Raw genomic sequence first — 14,997 nt, 5'->3', positions numbered from 1 at the left:
GGAGCCAGGAGTGTCTGGAGGGAGCAGGAACCGATACCGCTTTCATACAGGACATCCACTTATGATTACGGGCTGAGGACACTTCAACCTGTGTTTGAAGTTGCTTTATTATTGACTAATTTATACAACACTGCTGTTGAAAGGTTTATCTCTTCACAGAGACCCAAATCTGCCAATGGAGTTACATACATATTACCCCTAAAACACGATCGCAGTCAGCCGTTTTTTAACAAAAAGCTTTGACAAACTGATTGTTGGCGGTTTGGTGCTGTGCAGGTAGCATACAGAATAGGTTAGCCAGCTGGTGGACATTGTGGAGCATTTGGCTGCTAAAAGTCAAGTATTTTCTGAAGGCGTTGGTGGAGACCAAAACAGAGCAAAAAGGAGAAGGAATATTGTACTTACGTTTGCCTGCTCAATGCATAAATACGTAGCTGTTTGCTAACACGCTTGCAACAGTAATTTTATGAGGTGATAATGTGCCAATGTTGTGTTGACGGTTTGTTCTGACCCATTTTCGACCCAGGTCGGGTAGGTCGTGACTCCAGTTTGCAGGTCGACTCATTTAGATCCACCATCGCTGCGTCTGACTGAAAGGGCGAGGAATACTGTGTAACCCAGAGTGACTCTTTCAACTCTGGTGTTTAAAGTCCACCCCCCCTCCTCCCCTCCTCTGGATGGAAGGGCTTAGGCCCCTGGAGCCTGAAGGGCTATTTGCCCAGCGTAATTGCCTTTCAGCACCTTTCTATGGAGTGGTCAAGACAGTCTGGCTGGGTGTCTTATTAAATGATGTCTGAATTAATGCATGCTCTTACACGCAGTTAGGAGGCGCAGTACAAGGAATTATTGAGAGAGGCAGCGTTAAACTTGGTTTCTACCGATCAGTGTGCGAGTGTGAAGGGGGGGGGGGGGCCTCGCTGCAAAAATGTGTGCGGTTGTTTGTGCATGCATAATGATGCACATGCCCCTGTGCAAAAAAGCGTGCTAATGTACTTGCGGCATGGGTTTTGTGTTGCTCTATTCATGAGCGTGCACACGTGTTTATTGGTGCACGCTTTAAGAGTGTGATCACTCTCATAATGGAGCTTTGGGGGTGTCTCAGGAGGCTCTAAAGAGGAGATCAATGGGGATTCAATGTAGAGAATGACCTCCAGTGCACAGCAACAAGCCAGAGTGCTGACCAACGGGAGATAAATACATACAATCAATGCCGCCCCGCTCCTTTACTCCCCTCCTCGCTCCGCTCCCTCACTCAATGAAGACGAGGAATAAATGAACCCCCTTAACTGCATGATTTTCCCATTCGTCAGAAAACGCGACAAGTCGATTCATTCAAGTCTGATTTTGTTGTTGAATGCAGACCCTATATTTTTCTATATTGTGTCTATGCTTTTCTGTTTAGGATCAGTATAAATTAGTAAGTGTATACTGTAAAGGTAAACTTTCCATGTTCCTGCCCTGCTCTGTTTTCTTTTTGTTCTTTTTCATACTCAGTTCAGGAAACAGGCCAAGGAAAGAGGCCATTCTGAGGGTTTCCACTTATTACTGATGTAGCATAATGCTCGCCCTGTTTTTGTTTCGGCTATGATGGACTTCTTAAAAGATAGAAAATGAGACAGGAAATGGGCCGTGGAGTAAGAGTGGGCCACTGAGGACTGAGTGCAACTGGCGTGCAACACAGAGAGCACCAATTACTGTGTTTTATCCGTCCAACTGGCGAACAATGGCAGCTCACCGGACACTTAAAAAAAAGGTCATACTGATACATTGGCACTGTTTGGACTCTGCAGTTTATATGTTGATCAGCTGTATCTTCAGTTAAGTCCTAACGTTGCAAATTCTGCACTACTACATTTTAGCAGTTGTAGTGTTGGTGCTTGTAATATAACTTATTTATTTAATTTATCAACTTTTTTTTTAGTTAAGCAAAAAAAAGTCTTTAGAAAAAGTGTTTAAAGTTGCTATTTACATGATTTGGAACATTTTGATTACTTCTAAATGGCTCTCTACATGGCGGCGGCTGAGTCGGCGGCTCGCAGCTAACGGCGCTAACAGAGCAAACTACGGTAAAAATGGCGAGTAATGGCAGGTGTTATCAGTGTTTACCTGAGGGGGAACTGGTATGCTTTTTACGACGACGTGCACATGCACCAAAATGCACTAAATGCGCATGCGGATGGTCAACAAAGTAAGATATAAGCTTAGATTACTACACACCGAGGGGGGGGGGCGTCTTCATTTTCTGCTCAGGACGACATTACTCCATTATATCCTTACGAAGCACATAGTTGTTTGCTGCTCTATCAATGCTCTGAATCCCGCATATTGCACCTTTAAAGTATTCGGTGTTCAAATAATTCGAAGTAACCCCGCTATTGAAAAAACGTAAACGTCTTTACCTAGCCCCATCACATGAGGTTTGCTTAAAGCATACGAATTTAAACATCACAGGGTAGAAATGATAAAAAGCAGATTTTCGTTGACCGTAGGCCAACAGACAATATAAAAAGTTTACTCCCATGCATTCCGTCACATCCCGCAGCAGAATATGATCTTTTTGAAATGCATATTTCTCCTCCCTTGATACATAAGAATAGTGTTTCTTCTTTGCCTGTTGAATACCCTTCTCTCCCCGTCTCTCAGACAAACACGCGCGCTCACAATGGCAGGACATCTTTCTTTAACTCCGTGATTCCCGCTTGTTTTTTTTTTTCTCTCCGTCGTCCTCATCTCCGGCTTAATCTGCCCTCCCTTTTTTCCGCGCCCGACCCTCTCCCACATCACACGAAGCTATTTCATTGAGTGTCCTCAGATGTATATATTATAGAGGCCTCGTGCACGAAGGCCTACACAGAGTCAGAGTCAAAGTCACTTGTCTCTGCATCGCCCCCGTCCTCCCGCCCCGCGCTCCCCAAACACTCTCTCGCTCTCTACTGTTTATGGAGTTGTTTCATCATGTCTTCTTACATGCATATTATAGAGGCCTGCCCTACGCAAGCGGCATGGCTCCGATGAAACATTTGAATAATTTATCATCTCCAGTCTGCCTTGCCACACTTTAGAAAGTTTTTCCCAACAAAGTCGCAAAATTATTCATGTTATCTGCATCTGCATGAAGGGAGTGGCGAACAGGGATGAAGCTAAATAGATTGCTACTCGTGCACGCTGCCCTTTTTCCCGTCGGCTTCACACTTATTGTATTTTGGCCTCATTTTCTCCGACTGCCCCTCTCCTTATGAACTTCAAGGTTGAGGATCTACTTAAGTTCAGGTGAGACAATCTGATTGCATATTCTACGGAGCACCTGAACACCTCGGTGTGAGAGGAAAGGCACGTCGTTATGAAGGTTTTCTGAGCAACCCTGGAGGTATTTTTGTTCCGTCAAATATACACTGTTAAAGTTAATCAGAAGGAGACCGAAATACAGTTTTACAAGGTGTTTTACATTTTATAATGACTACGACTTTATCAAAACAACTTATGCAACATTCATTCTTTGCACGCTTATTTCAATGCTTTCACATACATCAAAACTTTTTAAAAAACTTGTTGCTACAGTTCTGTTTCTCAAAGTCAACCCCCACATCGTTTCACACCTATGGGTTATGTTTCCCACCTCTAAATTATGCTGTGAAAAATAACTCAAAGTGGACAGTTTGCTTCTGAAAATTACCCAAGTACAAGAAAATGAACAAAAAAAAGATATTCAGAGGCCCAATAGCACTGGCTATTCTTCATGCATTGATTTCAGAGCTTGGCTGCAATCTGTTCCAGCATTATTTTAGTGTTGAGATTTAGCTTGACATCCATGTAACCACAAATAAAAACTCAATTGTCATAGCACATTTGTTACTGGAAAGATTTAAAGTGTCTTAAAGGATATCCTCAATCGACCCTTGGCTGCTACTCAGTCAAGCTGTCAGAGCTACTTTACCATGGAGCCCACACTGTCACTAACTGCACTCGCTGAATTAATATCATCTCATTTTTAGTTGGAGCTGGCGATGCTACGCTATGATTGTCTGCGCTCGAGGGGCAGGACTTAGCGGAGGGTCAAATCTAACATCGTTTCCCAAACTTTATTTTTTTGGCGGCCCAAATAAAATCTCCTGTCTTTGGGAATGACTGAATTAGTAGAGTAATCAAACGCTGGCATCCTATTCTAATCTCTTAAATATACAGAGATGACCTCTATTTGCCACTCTTCCCACTCTGTCAGTTTACGGAAATTTAGAGGTTCACCTTTGAACTCTTAATGGCCCGAATCACAGAGTTCCATTTCCTAAGGAAGTCAAGCGTTCCTATTGTCTTTAGCCCCTCTCCGCTCATTTACGCCACCCTCCCCGCACCTCCCTCCTCCCTCTTTGCCTTCCTCGGGCACCAGAGTGCAATCAAGTGACGAGTCCAAGCAGTGCAGGAAATGTTGGACGCAAGCTAAAGTGGAGGGAATAACAAGAGTTAATGGTTGAAGTGGAGACCCTCTCTCACCCGATCACTGATTAGGCTAACCCTCAGCACATTTTTTGACACCACTTGACATGATTCAGCTCTGTCAAAAATGAAGGCGGGCTTTTATTCACCATGTTCTGTTTGCAAAGTAGAAACCATATATATATATATATATAGTATATATATGTTTGAAAAGCAATTGTATGGTTGCTAATCCTAAGAAATCCAATGAAACGGTCCAATTCATACGCTAGATAAAAGGAGTCCACACTCCTGTACACCAGCATGACTACTGACATGACTGCATGGTGTCTTTCGCACCTTCGTCTACACTCCCCCTCTCCCTCCTTCGTCTCTCCCCTCCTGTCCTCTCCCCTCCCCGCCCGTCTCCCTCATTCCCAAATAGTTTGCGACGCGCGGGGAGACTGAACTCGGCTTCAGAGAGTCTGGTGCACCTGTTCCCTGCCTGCAGTGTGTCCTTATCGATTGGATTGCCCCAGCCGGGCCCTCCGCGCGCATTTGGCCTTGGCGCCTCTTCCCCCTCTGCCAATAAATAAATAAATAAATCACGTGCCAAAATTGAGCGGGCCTCGCCAGGACAACCGGGGTAGACAGGGAAAACCCACAGCCTCGCGGTAACTAAACACAGAAGAGAGCAGCGTGAGCAGAGTGTCGCTGTGCTCTATTGCATTTTTTAAAATGTGTTTAAAAAATGTGCAAGAGGTAGCAAAATGGATACAATCTCAATTTTCAAATGATGGGCCATTGTGAATTATGGGGAGCAAAATATCAAATAGCCACTACAGCTCTCCTAACACGGAAATATGATTTTGCTCAATACCTACTATGTATTCATACCTGTTGTCCTCGTAGAATTGACATAAATTCAACGCATGTCTGGAACAGGTGAGGCCCCAGTCTGGACTTTAAATGAATATGCTGATGATTCCCTCCATTATTAAGTAGGAAAACAAAAAAAGAAAAATGGAAGGGAACTTCCCGCCATTAAGAAGGCAGCACTTAATCAACACACTTGCCTCAGGTATCTCCGACCTCAGTAAAGGGGGGCTCACACAACCAACGTGCCGAGCGGCGACGCGTCCGTGTGTGGAGACGTTAGCCGGTGGTACGCGGTGGCGGCGGTGCCCTGCGGCCGTTTTGGAGCGAGGTTGTCCTCTATCTCCCAAGTATCGGCGCTTTGAAGTGCTCCGTTCGGTCTTATCAGCGAGCTCGAGCCGCACGCCGCGAGCTCTGCGCGCCAGTTAGTGAAAAGTAAAAGTGTGTGTGCGTGCATTTGCGTCTTTACGTGTGTGTGTGTGTGTGTGTGCGCACTCCAGCCATAGGGGCAGTGCGTTATCGCAGTATGCAGCCCTATTCAATGTCTGCGCTACCATCCAGCCTAGAAAGCTTTGTGCCCTCCAGTCAGATTATCGTTTTGCTGTTACCCCTCTGGATCCAGGATGTCTGTGTGTGTGCGTGTGTGTGTGTGTGTGTGTTTGGAGGCAAGGAGGCAGTAACTTTTAAAGGAAAACTGTAAGAAAGTAATCATCTTAGCATATTAAGAAGCAGACCGTAGCAGTATAATAGACACGTGTTCTCAGTTCTGCAGGGAACTTCTGTCTTGATTCAAATCCCTCTTCTCTTTGCTTCCATTTCACTCCCCCCCCCCCCCCCCCTTCTCTCTCTCTCTCTCTCTCTCTCTCACTCGCGGTCTGCCAATGTGGGAACGTTGCCAGGCGGGAAGTTCATTCTCCCTCTCCTCCTCCCTGCCTTCTACCTTTTTGGCGCTTGTGGATTTACGATCCACTCTGTTTACCGAGTGAGAAGTCAACAAGGGCATTCTCGGCAAACGGAGCAGAGGCGGAGACAGGCAGTCGTACCCGCACAGAAAAACACCGCCACACACACACAGTCTGACGCACGCACACACACACACACACACACACACACACACACACACATCCTGTGTCTGCAAGTCAGATGATCATGTGCCAGCTTCATCAGGCTGACTGACAGCGTCTCTGCGGCCCCCGCCGCCGGTGTGGTGACAGACAGAGAACAACTCCGGGAACAAGTTTACTGCCAGCCTGCCATTGTCTCACCTTCCCCTGGGCTTGCTGCGGGTCGGGAAAACATACCGGATAGAGAGTAGAATACTCTGAACATTCCAGCTGTTCCGGAGCTTTTCAATCATTCCAAACAGAACAGAAGAGCAGTAGAAGTTTTAAGGACTCCTCATATATTTCAACAAGGAAGTTGAACGTTTATATTTGACCTTGTAGACAGCAGGGACTTTCAGAAGTATGAAACTCTTTTTTTTTTTTCTCCTTTGAATGGAATTTGACCAGTAGAATAGACTTCAAGCTCAACAGCTGTTAGTGATATTGTATCATTATGATTTGCTCAAATTGTGTTGTTGTTTCACAAAATGACTGCAAGCAAATTGTTATTCAAAAAGGGCAACTAATATCGGAAGCGAGGGCAACAAGCTGGCGGACCGGCGAGCAACGTCTCAACTCCGCGCAAAAGGAGTGTGTGTGTGTGTGTGTGTGTGTGTGTGTGTGTGTGTGTGTGTAAGCTCCGCCCTCATCGAAACGGAGACCAGAGGAGAAAACAGAAACAAGCGGAAAGACCGTAAATGACGGCAAAACCCAGCAGAGACACACTGAGCTGAAATAAAACCAAACTCCCGACCATGTTCCGTCACTGCGTCTGACATGCACGTGCAGTTCAACCTCTAAAACAGGAAATTCATGTCAAAGTTTTTTAACAGCCATCGGCATCTTTCCACTGACAACTGTCAGTGTCACTCTACTGTCACTCTACTGTCAACATCACACCACCTACATTTGATTTGCATATAATCTACATAGCGCCATCTATTTTGCATGGCCAATATTGTGACATATAGACTTATGAGTATCATTTCATTGATTTTAAAGCATATTTCCCAGTGTTTGATACTTGACAAATGAAACATACGTATTTAAAAAAAAGAAGAGTATTTTCTCAATTAATTTAGAACTTTACTGCAAAATGATTAGAATATCAGAGAAATCTGAGTTAGTATGTGCTTGTTATTAATTAAGATAAGGTCATTATTTATCACGATATCTCTATTCCATTGAAAGACAATAAACTACATTGAATCATCACCCAGCCCAGAAAGAATATAAAGATTTCTTACATTTCTGCGGTAGAATGTGTTCGTCCAAGAGACACGTTTATCACACAACCACCGGTACAATGTGATATGACAACACATCTGTCAAAATGTGTCACCTACACACATGTGCACGTCACACACACGTGGAGCAAAAATCTGAACTGAATTTGGAACCGTGTTTTCACTGTTTGTGTCGCGCGCTCGTTCCTGCGGCAACAGTCCCGTGCGAAAGAGCCCAACGTTTAGACTTAGCCGGCATCGTGGAGACGTCGTGGCGCATTTACTCCAGGCTTCCTGAGCTCGGAGGATACGTCAGTCCCCACGAGTACAGCCTCTAGCCTTTTTCCCCCCTCTATAAATGTTTCATCAGGCCGTTATGTCATGTTCCTGAACTTCCCTACAGCGGCTTTCGCGGGCGTCCTGAGTGATGCCGGTGATGAATTCATCACAACATTACAAGATCTTTCCTTTTTCTATTTTGCAAAGGAGGACGGGCTAAAGACACGGGCGAGCACGCTTGAAAAGAGAGTGATGGGAAATATGGACAATAAAATAGGTACATGTGGCAGAGAGGGGAAACAAAGTTACGAGCGGCTGATCGAGTCGGATGGAAAATGTCAAGAGAAAGCTGCCTGTGTTCTCTGACCTGTACTTAAATGACAGCAGACATCAACCTCACACACACACACACACACACTCATCTATTGGTGTGGCAGAGCCTTTAATGGAGCTTCCAGTTTGGCTGCAGATAGACACACTCGCTCGCCGTTTCATAAGTACACACACACACACACACACACAGAGATTGACAGCCAGTCCCTAGGCCTCTGCTGCTACGCATGATTGATGGCAATGTTCCGTGGAGAATGCACGAGACAGGAGGGGCGGCGGTGATTCGGGAACGGGGAGCCGTGGCGTTTAGGTACGGAAACACTCCATTGGGTTGCGGAGGGAGAGAACAAGAGAGTACGTGGCGTTTCATGGCTGTCAGTCAACCAGACAGACAGACAGACAGACAGACAGACAGACAGCCAGAGGGAGAGAGATAGAGAGAAGTACCGAGTCTTTGAGTAAACTTAAAATCCACAGCGAGGGATGACTTCTGTTCACAGTAAACAATACAAACCACCCACTCTCTCCTAAAACTCCCACACGTCCGCACACTTCCCTTCACCTCTAAAACAAGGAACAAGATTAAAGCATCAAAAACAACAAAAACCAAAAAAACACTGCAGGGAAGTAATTTTCTTCACATCACACCCCAAATTAAACAATATACAGTACCCCCACTGGAAGTTACAAACTGCACAATCACGCCCCCTTTCCTGACACACTGAGAGATGACAAACTCTACAACCATTCAACGTCAGGGTCCCTTAAGGAAGCACATGTGCTTTCCATTTGCGCTGAAAATCGTGGGATCAAGAATTTCCTCATCTGGGGGGGGGGGGCGCTAGAAGCGATGTGAGGCCCGAAGGACCCCATCTCCCAGGAATCCTGCAGCGCGATGTCCCCGTGTTGCTCGCTCTTCAGAGAAGGAAAACATCGTATTCATAGCTGCTGGCGGGCTAAATGTTTTTAGGCCGGGTTCAGCGGCCCCTGGACTGAGCATTGCACTGTTGGGTTTCCTTTGTATTTTCAGCCGAGAACTAAGCATACTGATTATGAAATCTATATTCCTCATGTTAAAGTGCATGCAATCATTGCCTCTGTGTTTGTGTCTGTTTGTTTGTGTCCCTGCCTTTATGCGTACTTCGGGCAATCCACATATTATGGATATTTTAATAGGGAGATGAAGTCAAAACACTGCTGTTATCAGCTGTACAGGCCCGCGGGCAAAGTATATTTAGTGCGCTGTGTTGATTTGGCATAATCACTCGGTTGTAGTTTTATAAAATGGATACAATTAACGTTCGTAATTCACATAATGCGGAGCCTCTGCAGGTTCAAACGTAACTTTTGTCTCCTGTAATTACAAGTTCCTGAAGATATTCATTCGAGTATAATTGACGTGTTTATTCAAAAATACTTTTAGGCAATCTCGGGTGTATAATAACAGTGTTTGGCAGTGAGAGACGGAGCAGTCCCCTGCTTTTGTTAAAGTGAAAATGGGCCCCACCTGTTTGCATTATTACACATAATGACTTCCAAATGATTTGAGGCCGATAACGTAATTCACAGAGAAAGTGAGGGAATGCTGTAAATAGTCATTTCCCTCTGTCCAACTTTCGATCCCACAATATTGATTGTGCCGCGTGCAGTTGATAGAGCCGCTATAGTACGTTCACAAGAGGACGCCAACCCTTCACAAACACATGCTCTATTCGCTCTCCTCTCTCATCCGCCCGCTCTTTATTTCTGTCACCTGAACGGGGTCAATGTGAATAATTGAGCCTTTTTACAATGAAATATTGACAGTAAAAGAGTGTGTCATATGCATTTAAGTGACCTCCCTGCCTCGCGTGCCATCAAAGTGTTATGAATCATGCACGACACTGAGAGAAGGTTTTTTTTTCTGCCAGGTTAGGCAGCCAGAGACACTGCTGTGTCCCAGTCCCATCGGAGAGGCTGCTGACCTTGTGCACGTTTGCAGGATAAACCAATTGTCTTACTTGGAGATTCTGAATTTATACTGGGGGGTCGGGCTGATGATGTTGATTTAAGGAAAACAACAGTACACGAAATTATCGTTTGAAACAAAGCTGGCGATGGAGCTAACTTAGCTATAAGTATCTTTGGACTTATATTTGCACTATTTTACACAAAAGCATGCTGAGACCAAGAGATAGAAAAGATGACTAAACTGGTAGTAATTGCCCCTCGTACGGTCCTGCCAATGTTCACCGTCATGTTTATTTTTTGTTGCTTTTGCAAAAGCCCCAATGATTCGGGGTTGATGGGAGTTTTGTGTTCGGCAGCTCTTCGCGGATGGAGTCGATGGCAGACTTGCGTATTGTGTGCGGCTGTGAAGTTTAAAATGGGAGCGTAGATTTGCGGCGTTTCTAACTTTAGCCTCACTTGTTTATTGTCCAGCTTACAAACCACTTGATTCACGTTGCCTGGCTCTCCTGTATTGTTGTGGTTTAAACCCAAAGAAGCGCCAAAGAAGCGCACTTGTATTCGTTTTTTTGCTAACGAGAGCAGACATCTTTCCTGCTTGGAGTTAGGGCTACATGTATAATCATTAGGGCTGTACCAAATAATTACAAGCTTCACAACATTGACATTCGAATTATTATCATCCACAGCTTGCAGAAACATTGCTTGCAACCGTCCACCGGCATCCACCTTCCCTCCCCCGCTCCGTGTCTCTCAAACACACACACACAGCGAGCGACACAGAGCTGTGTCCTCGTCACTACAATTGCTTCAGTCCAGGTTTTTAAGAAATATTTGCTTCAATTCGCATTTGTTGGCGTTTAGCCTTTCAGAAAACAACATTTTCACTGAGGTCAAAAGCTGTTCACTCTTTCCCAAGCACCTGTATTAACCGTGTGATCTAGCAGCACCATAAATTACATTTATATAACCACAGTAACACAAAATCAGACGCATGTTGTTACTTTTTTTGGAAACGCTACAACAATGCAGCAAAGCAAGAGTAGGTGTGAATATAGCAGAACATTCACAACAGGCGTTGCATAATTGCATATTGTTTGTGAACATGCGAGGACCATTATCATGGCCAACAAATATTGATTGAACGATAATGTCATCCTATACTCTCTGTCACAGCTATTCAGTGCTGTGTAAATGATGTCTGCCACTATAATATCATTCACGCTGAACGCCATTGCTCACATCCCTCGGTGCTGACACAGATGGTTTGCTTGATCACGGTTCTTTTAACTCTGTTGTTCTTACTTTTGACTCCTGGGAATACATTTTGAACTCACGTTCTGGCATGTGGAGCTCAGAAAAACATCCGGACTCCAGTCATGTTGGGACCCACAAATCTGCCCAACACATTTCCGGGCCCCCGGCTCTTTGTTGAAGAACTAAGGCGCTGTGTTTTTGTAAACTTAAACCGTCTCTCTTTCCCTTCAGACTATCGCCCACCTCCCATAATGCCTCCTAATCGCGGAGGAGGAGGGGGGGGTCCAGTTGGCGGTGGCGGTTCATCCTCTTCGTCTACCGGCCGCACCACCACCACTCGCTCCCCTCCCTACTACACCACCCCGCGGTCTATCCTCACCACCTCCCCCGGCCAGCGCTTTCGAACCACCACCACGGTTCGCCAGCCCGCCCTGGCTCCCGACGGCGGCTCGTCGTCTGACACCAACCAGATTCCCGACACCAACCAGAAAGCCGGGGGACGCTCCCCTCCGGTGCAGCCCCCTCCGGCGGCTCCGCAGCCCCCCGTCCTGCCTCCCCAAGACTTCTGCAATCCGAGGGTGACGGCCGACATATCGTGGCCCCGGACGCAGCAAGGCCATATGGCCAAGCAGCCCTGCCCCGTAGGGACGCTGGGTAAGGACACTGGACGGGTGGGTGGAATGTAGAGAAGATGGACGTGGTAGGACTAGGGAATGGTTGGTTAGAGTGTGTGTGTGAAAGCTTCGCCCCGTGAAATAGTCTGCTTGTTCTCCTTTGCAAAACCCTTGTTGTAGAAAAACAACCGTAACCAACCATGTTAAAGGTGTTTCATTGGCAAGGGTGGAAACATTTTCAAAGCACAGCATCCCCTATGATCACAGCCTTAACCTGTACAAAGTTAAAGATGTATAATATAATATAATAATAATATAGCTGCCCTATACTACCCATGCTGCTTGCTAGCAATGCAAACAGGGCATCACATTGTGTGTGTGCTTGAATGTGAAACCTTATCATGTAAAGTACCTCGCTATTACCGCCAATAATTCAATGCAGTCAAGTCAATTTATTTATTGTACACATTAAAACACAATGAAGTGCATTACATATAACGTAAGTACTTTCAATTTATTCTAATTGCTGCTGTTTGATTTCCTCTGTCAAGCCCTTTGGTCGACATTTGCTGTTTTTAAATGTGTGCCATGAAGTAATTGACTTGTCAATTAAATATTTAAAACGAAAGACAATTGATTTACGTGCTTCACAAACACACACACACACACACAGGGATGGGAAGGTCACTTTAAAAATGAAATCCGATAACGAATTGCCCGTTACACAAAATGTAATCACTAACCTATTCCGAGTAATGTAATCTGATTACTTTCCCTTACTTTTGGATATCCTCAATACCAAATACGCAAATAAAGACAAGAGAAAAAAAGCATGCTGGAACTTTGCCATTAGTTTGGATTTAAAGCAGAAATGGGGATACAACAAATGTATCGGTAATCTGATGACATCTTTTTTTTCTGTAAGTAATACAGTTATATATATAACTGTATTACTGTATATACGTTACAACATGGACAATAAGTGGACAAATTATCCTACTCCTACTTTAATCAATTAGGCCACGTGACAAAGATGATTCTTAAATCCTTCTTTCATCACACACACACACACACACACACACACACACACACACACACACACACACACACACACACACACACACACACACACACACACAGCTTAGTGAACCCCAGGCACCTCAAGCATCCTGGTGTCTCTCTGGTGAATGTCAGCACTGTCTCACCCCGTTTGTTTTGCTTGTCTTGAAGGCGTGGCCACATACGTGTGCGTGGCCCACTTGGGCTACTGGAATCCTCAAGGCCCCGACCTCAGCAACTGCACGTCGCCGTGGGTCAACCACATCATGCAGAAAGTAAGTCTGAACGCCGCCGCTGGCCCCTTACAGATTCCACGCCGAGCCCTGGCTTTAAGGGCATGAGGGTGGGTGGGTGTGTGTTACGGATCTATTCCCGGGAGCGAGTTCTCACGCATGGAGACGCACCGGCTGCGGGGGAGGACCGCGGCCGCGTATCCATCTTCATTTGTTAACCCTGACCCGTGTTCCGTGTTTTTTTTTTTACACAGCCGTCGGGGAGTGGAAACGTCCAATAAGGTCATTCACTCTCGCCTGTGTTATCGGCGTAACACGCATCACGAGAATTGCATTGCATTGTGCGAGGGTAAACATTATTGTGTTTGCTTCTTTCAGATACTTTTATTCTGAAACAAAAAAGAAGAAAAGTGCTGCCCAAGTTATAACTCCCCCACAGTTTTCAATTTATGGCGTTGTGTCCGTTTTCACATGAGCCACAAGGCTTTAAGGGTTTTCTTTACAAGACCAAACAAGAAGAAATAGTCCCTGTGAAATAGACATTTGCAGCAGAGGTTCTAAAGCGGGAGTCGTCTCTGTAAAGCATTCTTAAATATTTTTATGATAACAGTTATAAAAAGGTCCTGGAAACACAACACTGACTTCCTCTCTGCCCCCGCAAATAACCTAATCACTCTCCTCCTCCTTGTTCTCATCTTGCCCGTTCCTCCACATGTACTTCTCTCACTCCATCTGTCCCTTACCCCCCCCCCCCCCCTCCACCCCCCATCTGTCTTTCACTGTACTCTTTCGTCCTCCTCTCTGTCCTCCTCTTCACACTCTCGCTAACTTTGCTCCCAACTTTCCCTTTAACTTGTCACCTCGTCTGACTTTCTTTTTGTTTGTTTTTTTATCTTTTAAACCTCCATCCATCTCCCTCATTCTCTGACTGTATTTGCCCCCCCCCCCCCCCCCCTCCCTCCACATCACCGTCCCCGTTTTGCTCCCAGCTCCGGTCGGGCGAGACGGCGGCAATCGTGGCCAGAGAGCTGGCGGAGCAGACCAAAGGCCTCCTGCGCCCCGGCGACGTGCCGTCCACGGTGCGCGCCATGGCCCAGCTGGTGGAGCTGCTGGACGTCCAGCTCAGGAACCTCACCCCTGGGGGAAAGGACAGCGCCGCCCGCAGCCTCACCAAGGTACTGCCTCGAGAAAAACACTTGGGAGTGATTGAGTTGCGAGTGATTGAGTGAGGGGGATATGAATCATGGGGAAGGATGCGAGGTGAAATGAAAGAATATCAGCGAAAGGGACGGACAGAAGAAGTTAACGGCGAGATGAATTTAGGCGGTTGTAGGTTTTGTCTTACGTTCGTTCTTCTGGTTCCAGATGACAAACAGCTGCTTTTAAACATTGTTTCCTCCTCTTCTGAGGAACTTCTTTCGTAACAAGTTACAAATGATAGATAACTGCTTTTAGTATTTGGCAACTCTTTTCAGATCAGGACCCAGAATTTAATAAAAACTCGGACTCGCCGTGGGAGTTGTTGTCATTAAAACACACGGTGCTCGAGATGAAAACAGAGATGAGTCGTAGCTCATTGTTTAATGAACTTCGGGCCTTTTGATCCACGGCTGTGGAGATGCTGTCGATTACTTCGGGATTACATAAATGGAAACTGGAT

At 45.6% G+C, this 14,997-nt stretch overlaps 1 protein-coding gene across 1 annotated transcript in view; it reads left to right on the top strand.

Annotated features, from left to right (window-relative positions):
• Positions 1-14,997, top strand: part of adgrl3.1 (adhesion G protein-coupled receptor L3.1) — an 82,588-nt gene that overhangs the window by 31,061 nt on the left and 36,530 nt on the right. Inside the window, exons 6-8 of the mRNA XM_076090829.1 lie at positions 11,663-12,085; positions 13,276-13,379; positions 14,327-14,512. Of these exons, the coding sequence (XP_075946944.1) occupies positions 11,663-12,085; positions 13,276-13,379; positions 14,327-14,512 (713 nt within the window). The remainder of the gene's footprint in view (positions 1-11,662; positions 12,086-13,275; positions 13,380-14,326; positions 14,513-14,997) is intronic.

The sequence above is a fragment of the Anarhichas minor genome, unplaced genomic scaffold (assembly GCF_050575085.1).
Source record: "Anarhichas minor isolate MPS153535 unplaced genomic scaffold, ASM5057508v1 ptg000012l, whole genome shotgun sequence".
NCBI classification, from domain to species: domain Eukaryota; kingdom Metazoa; phylum Chordata; class Actinopteri; order Perciformes; family Anarhichadidae; genus Anarhichas; species Anarhichas minor.
Note: the sequence above shows the minus strand (reverse complement) of the source record. Positions and strands in the feature narration are given on the sequence as shown.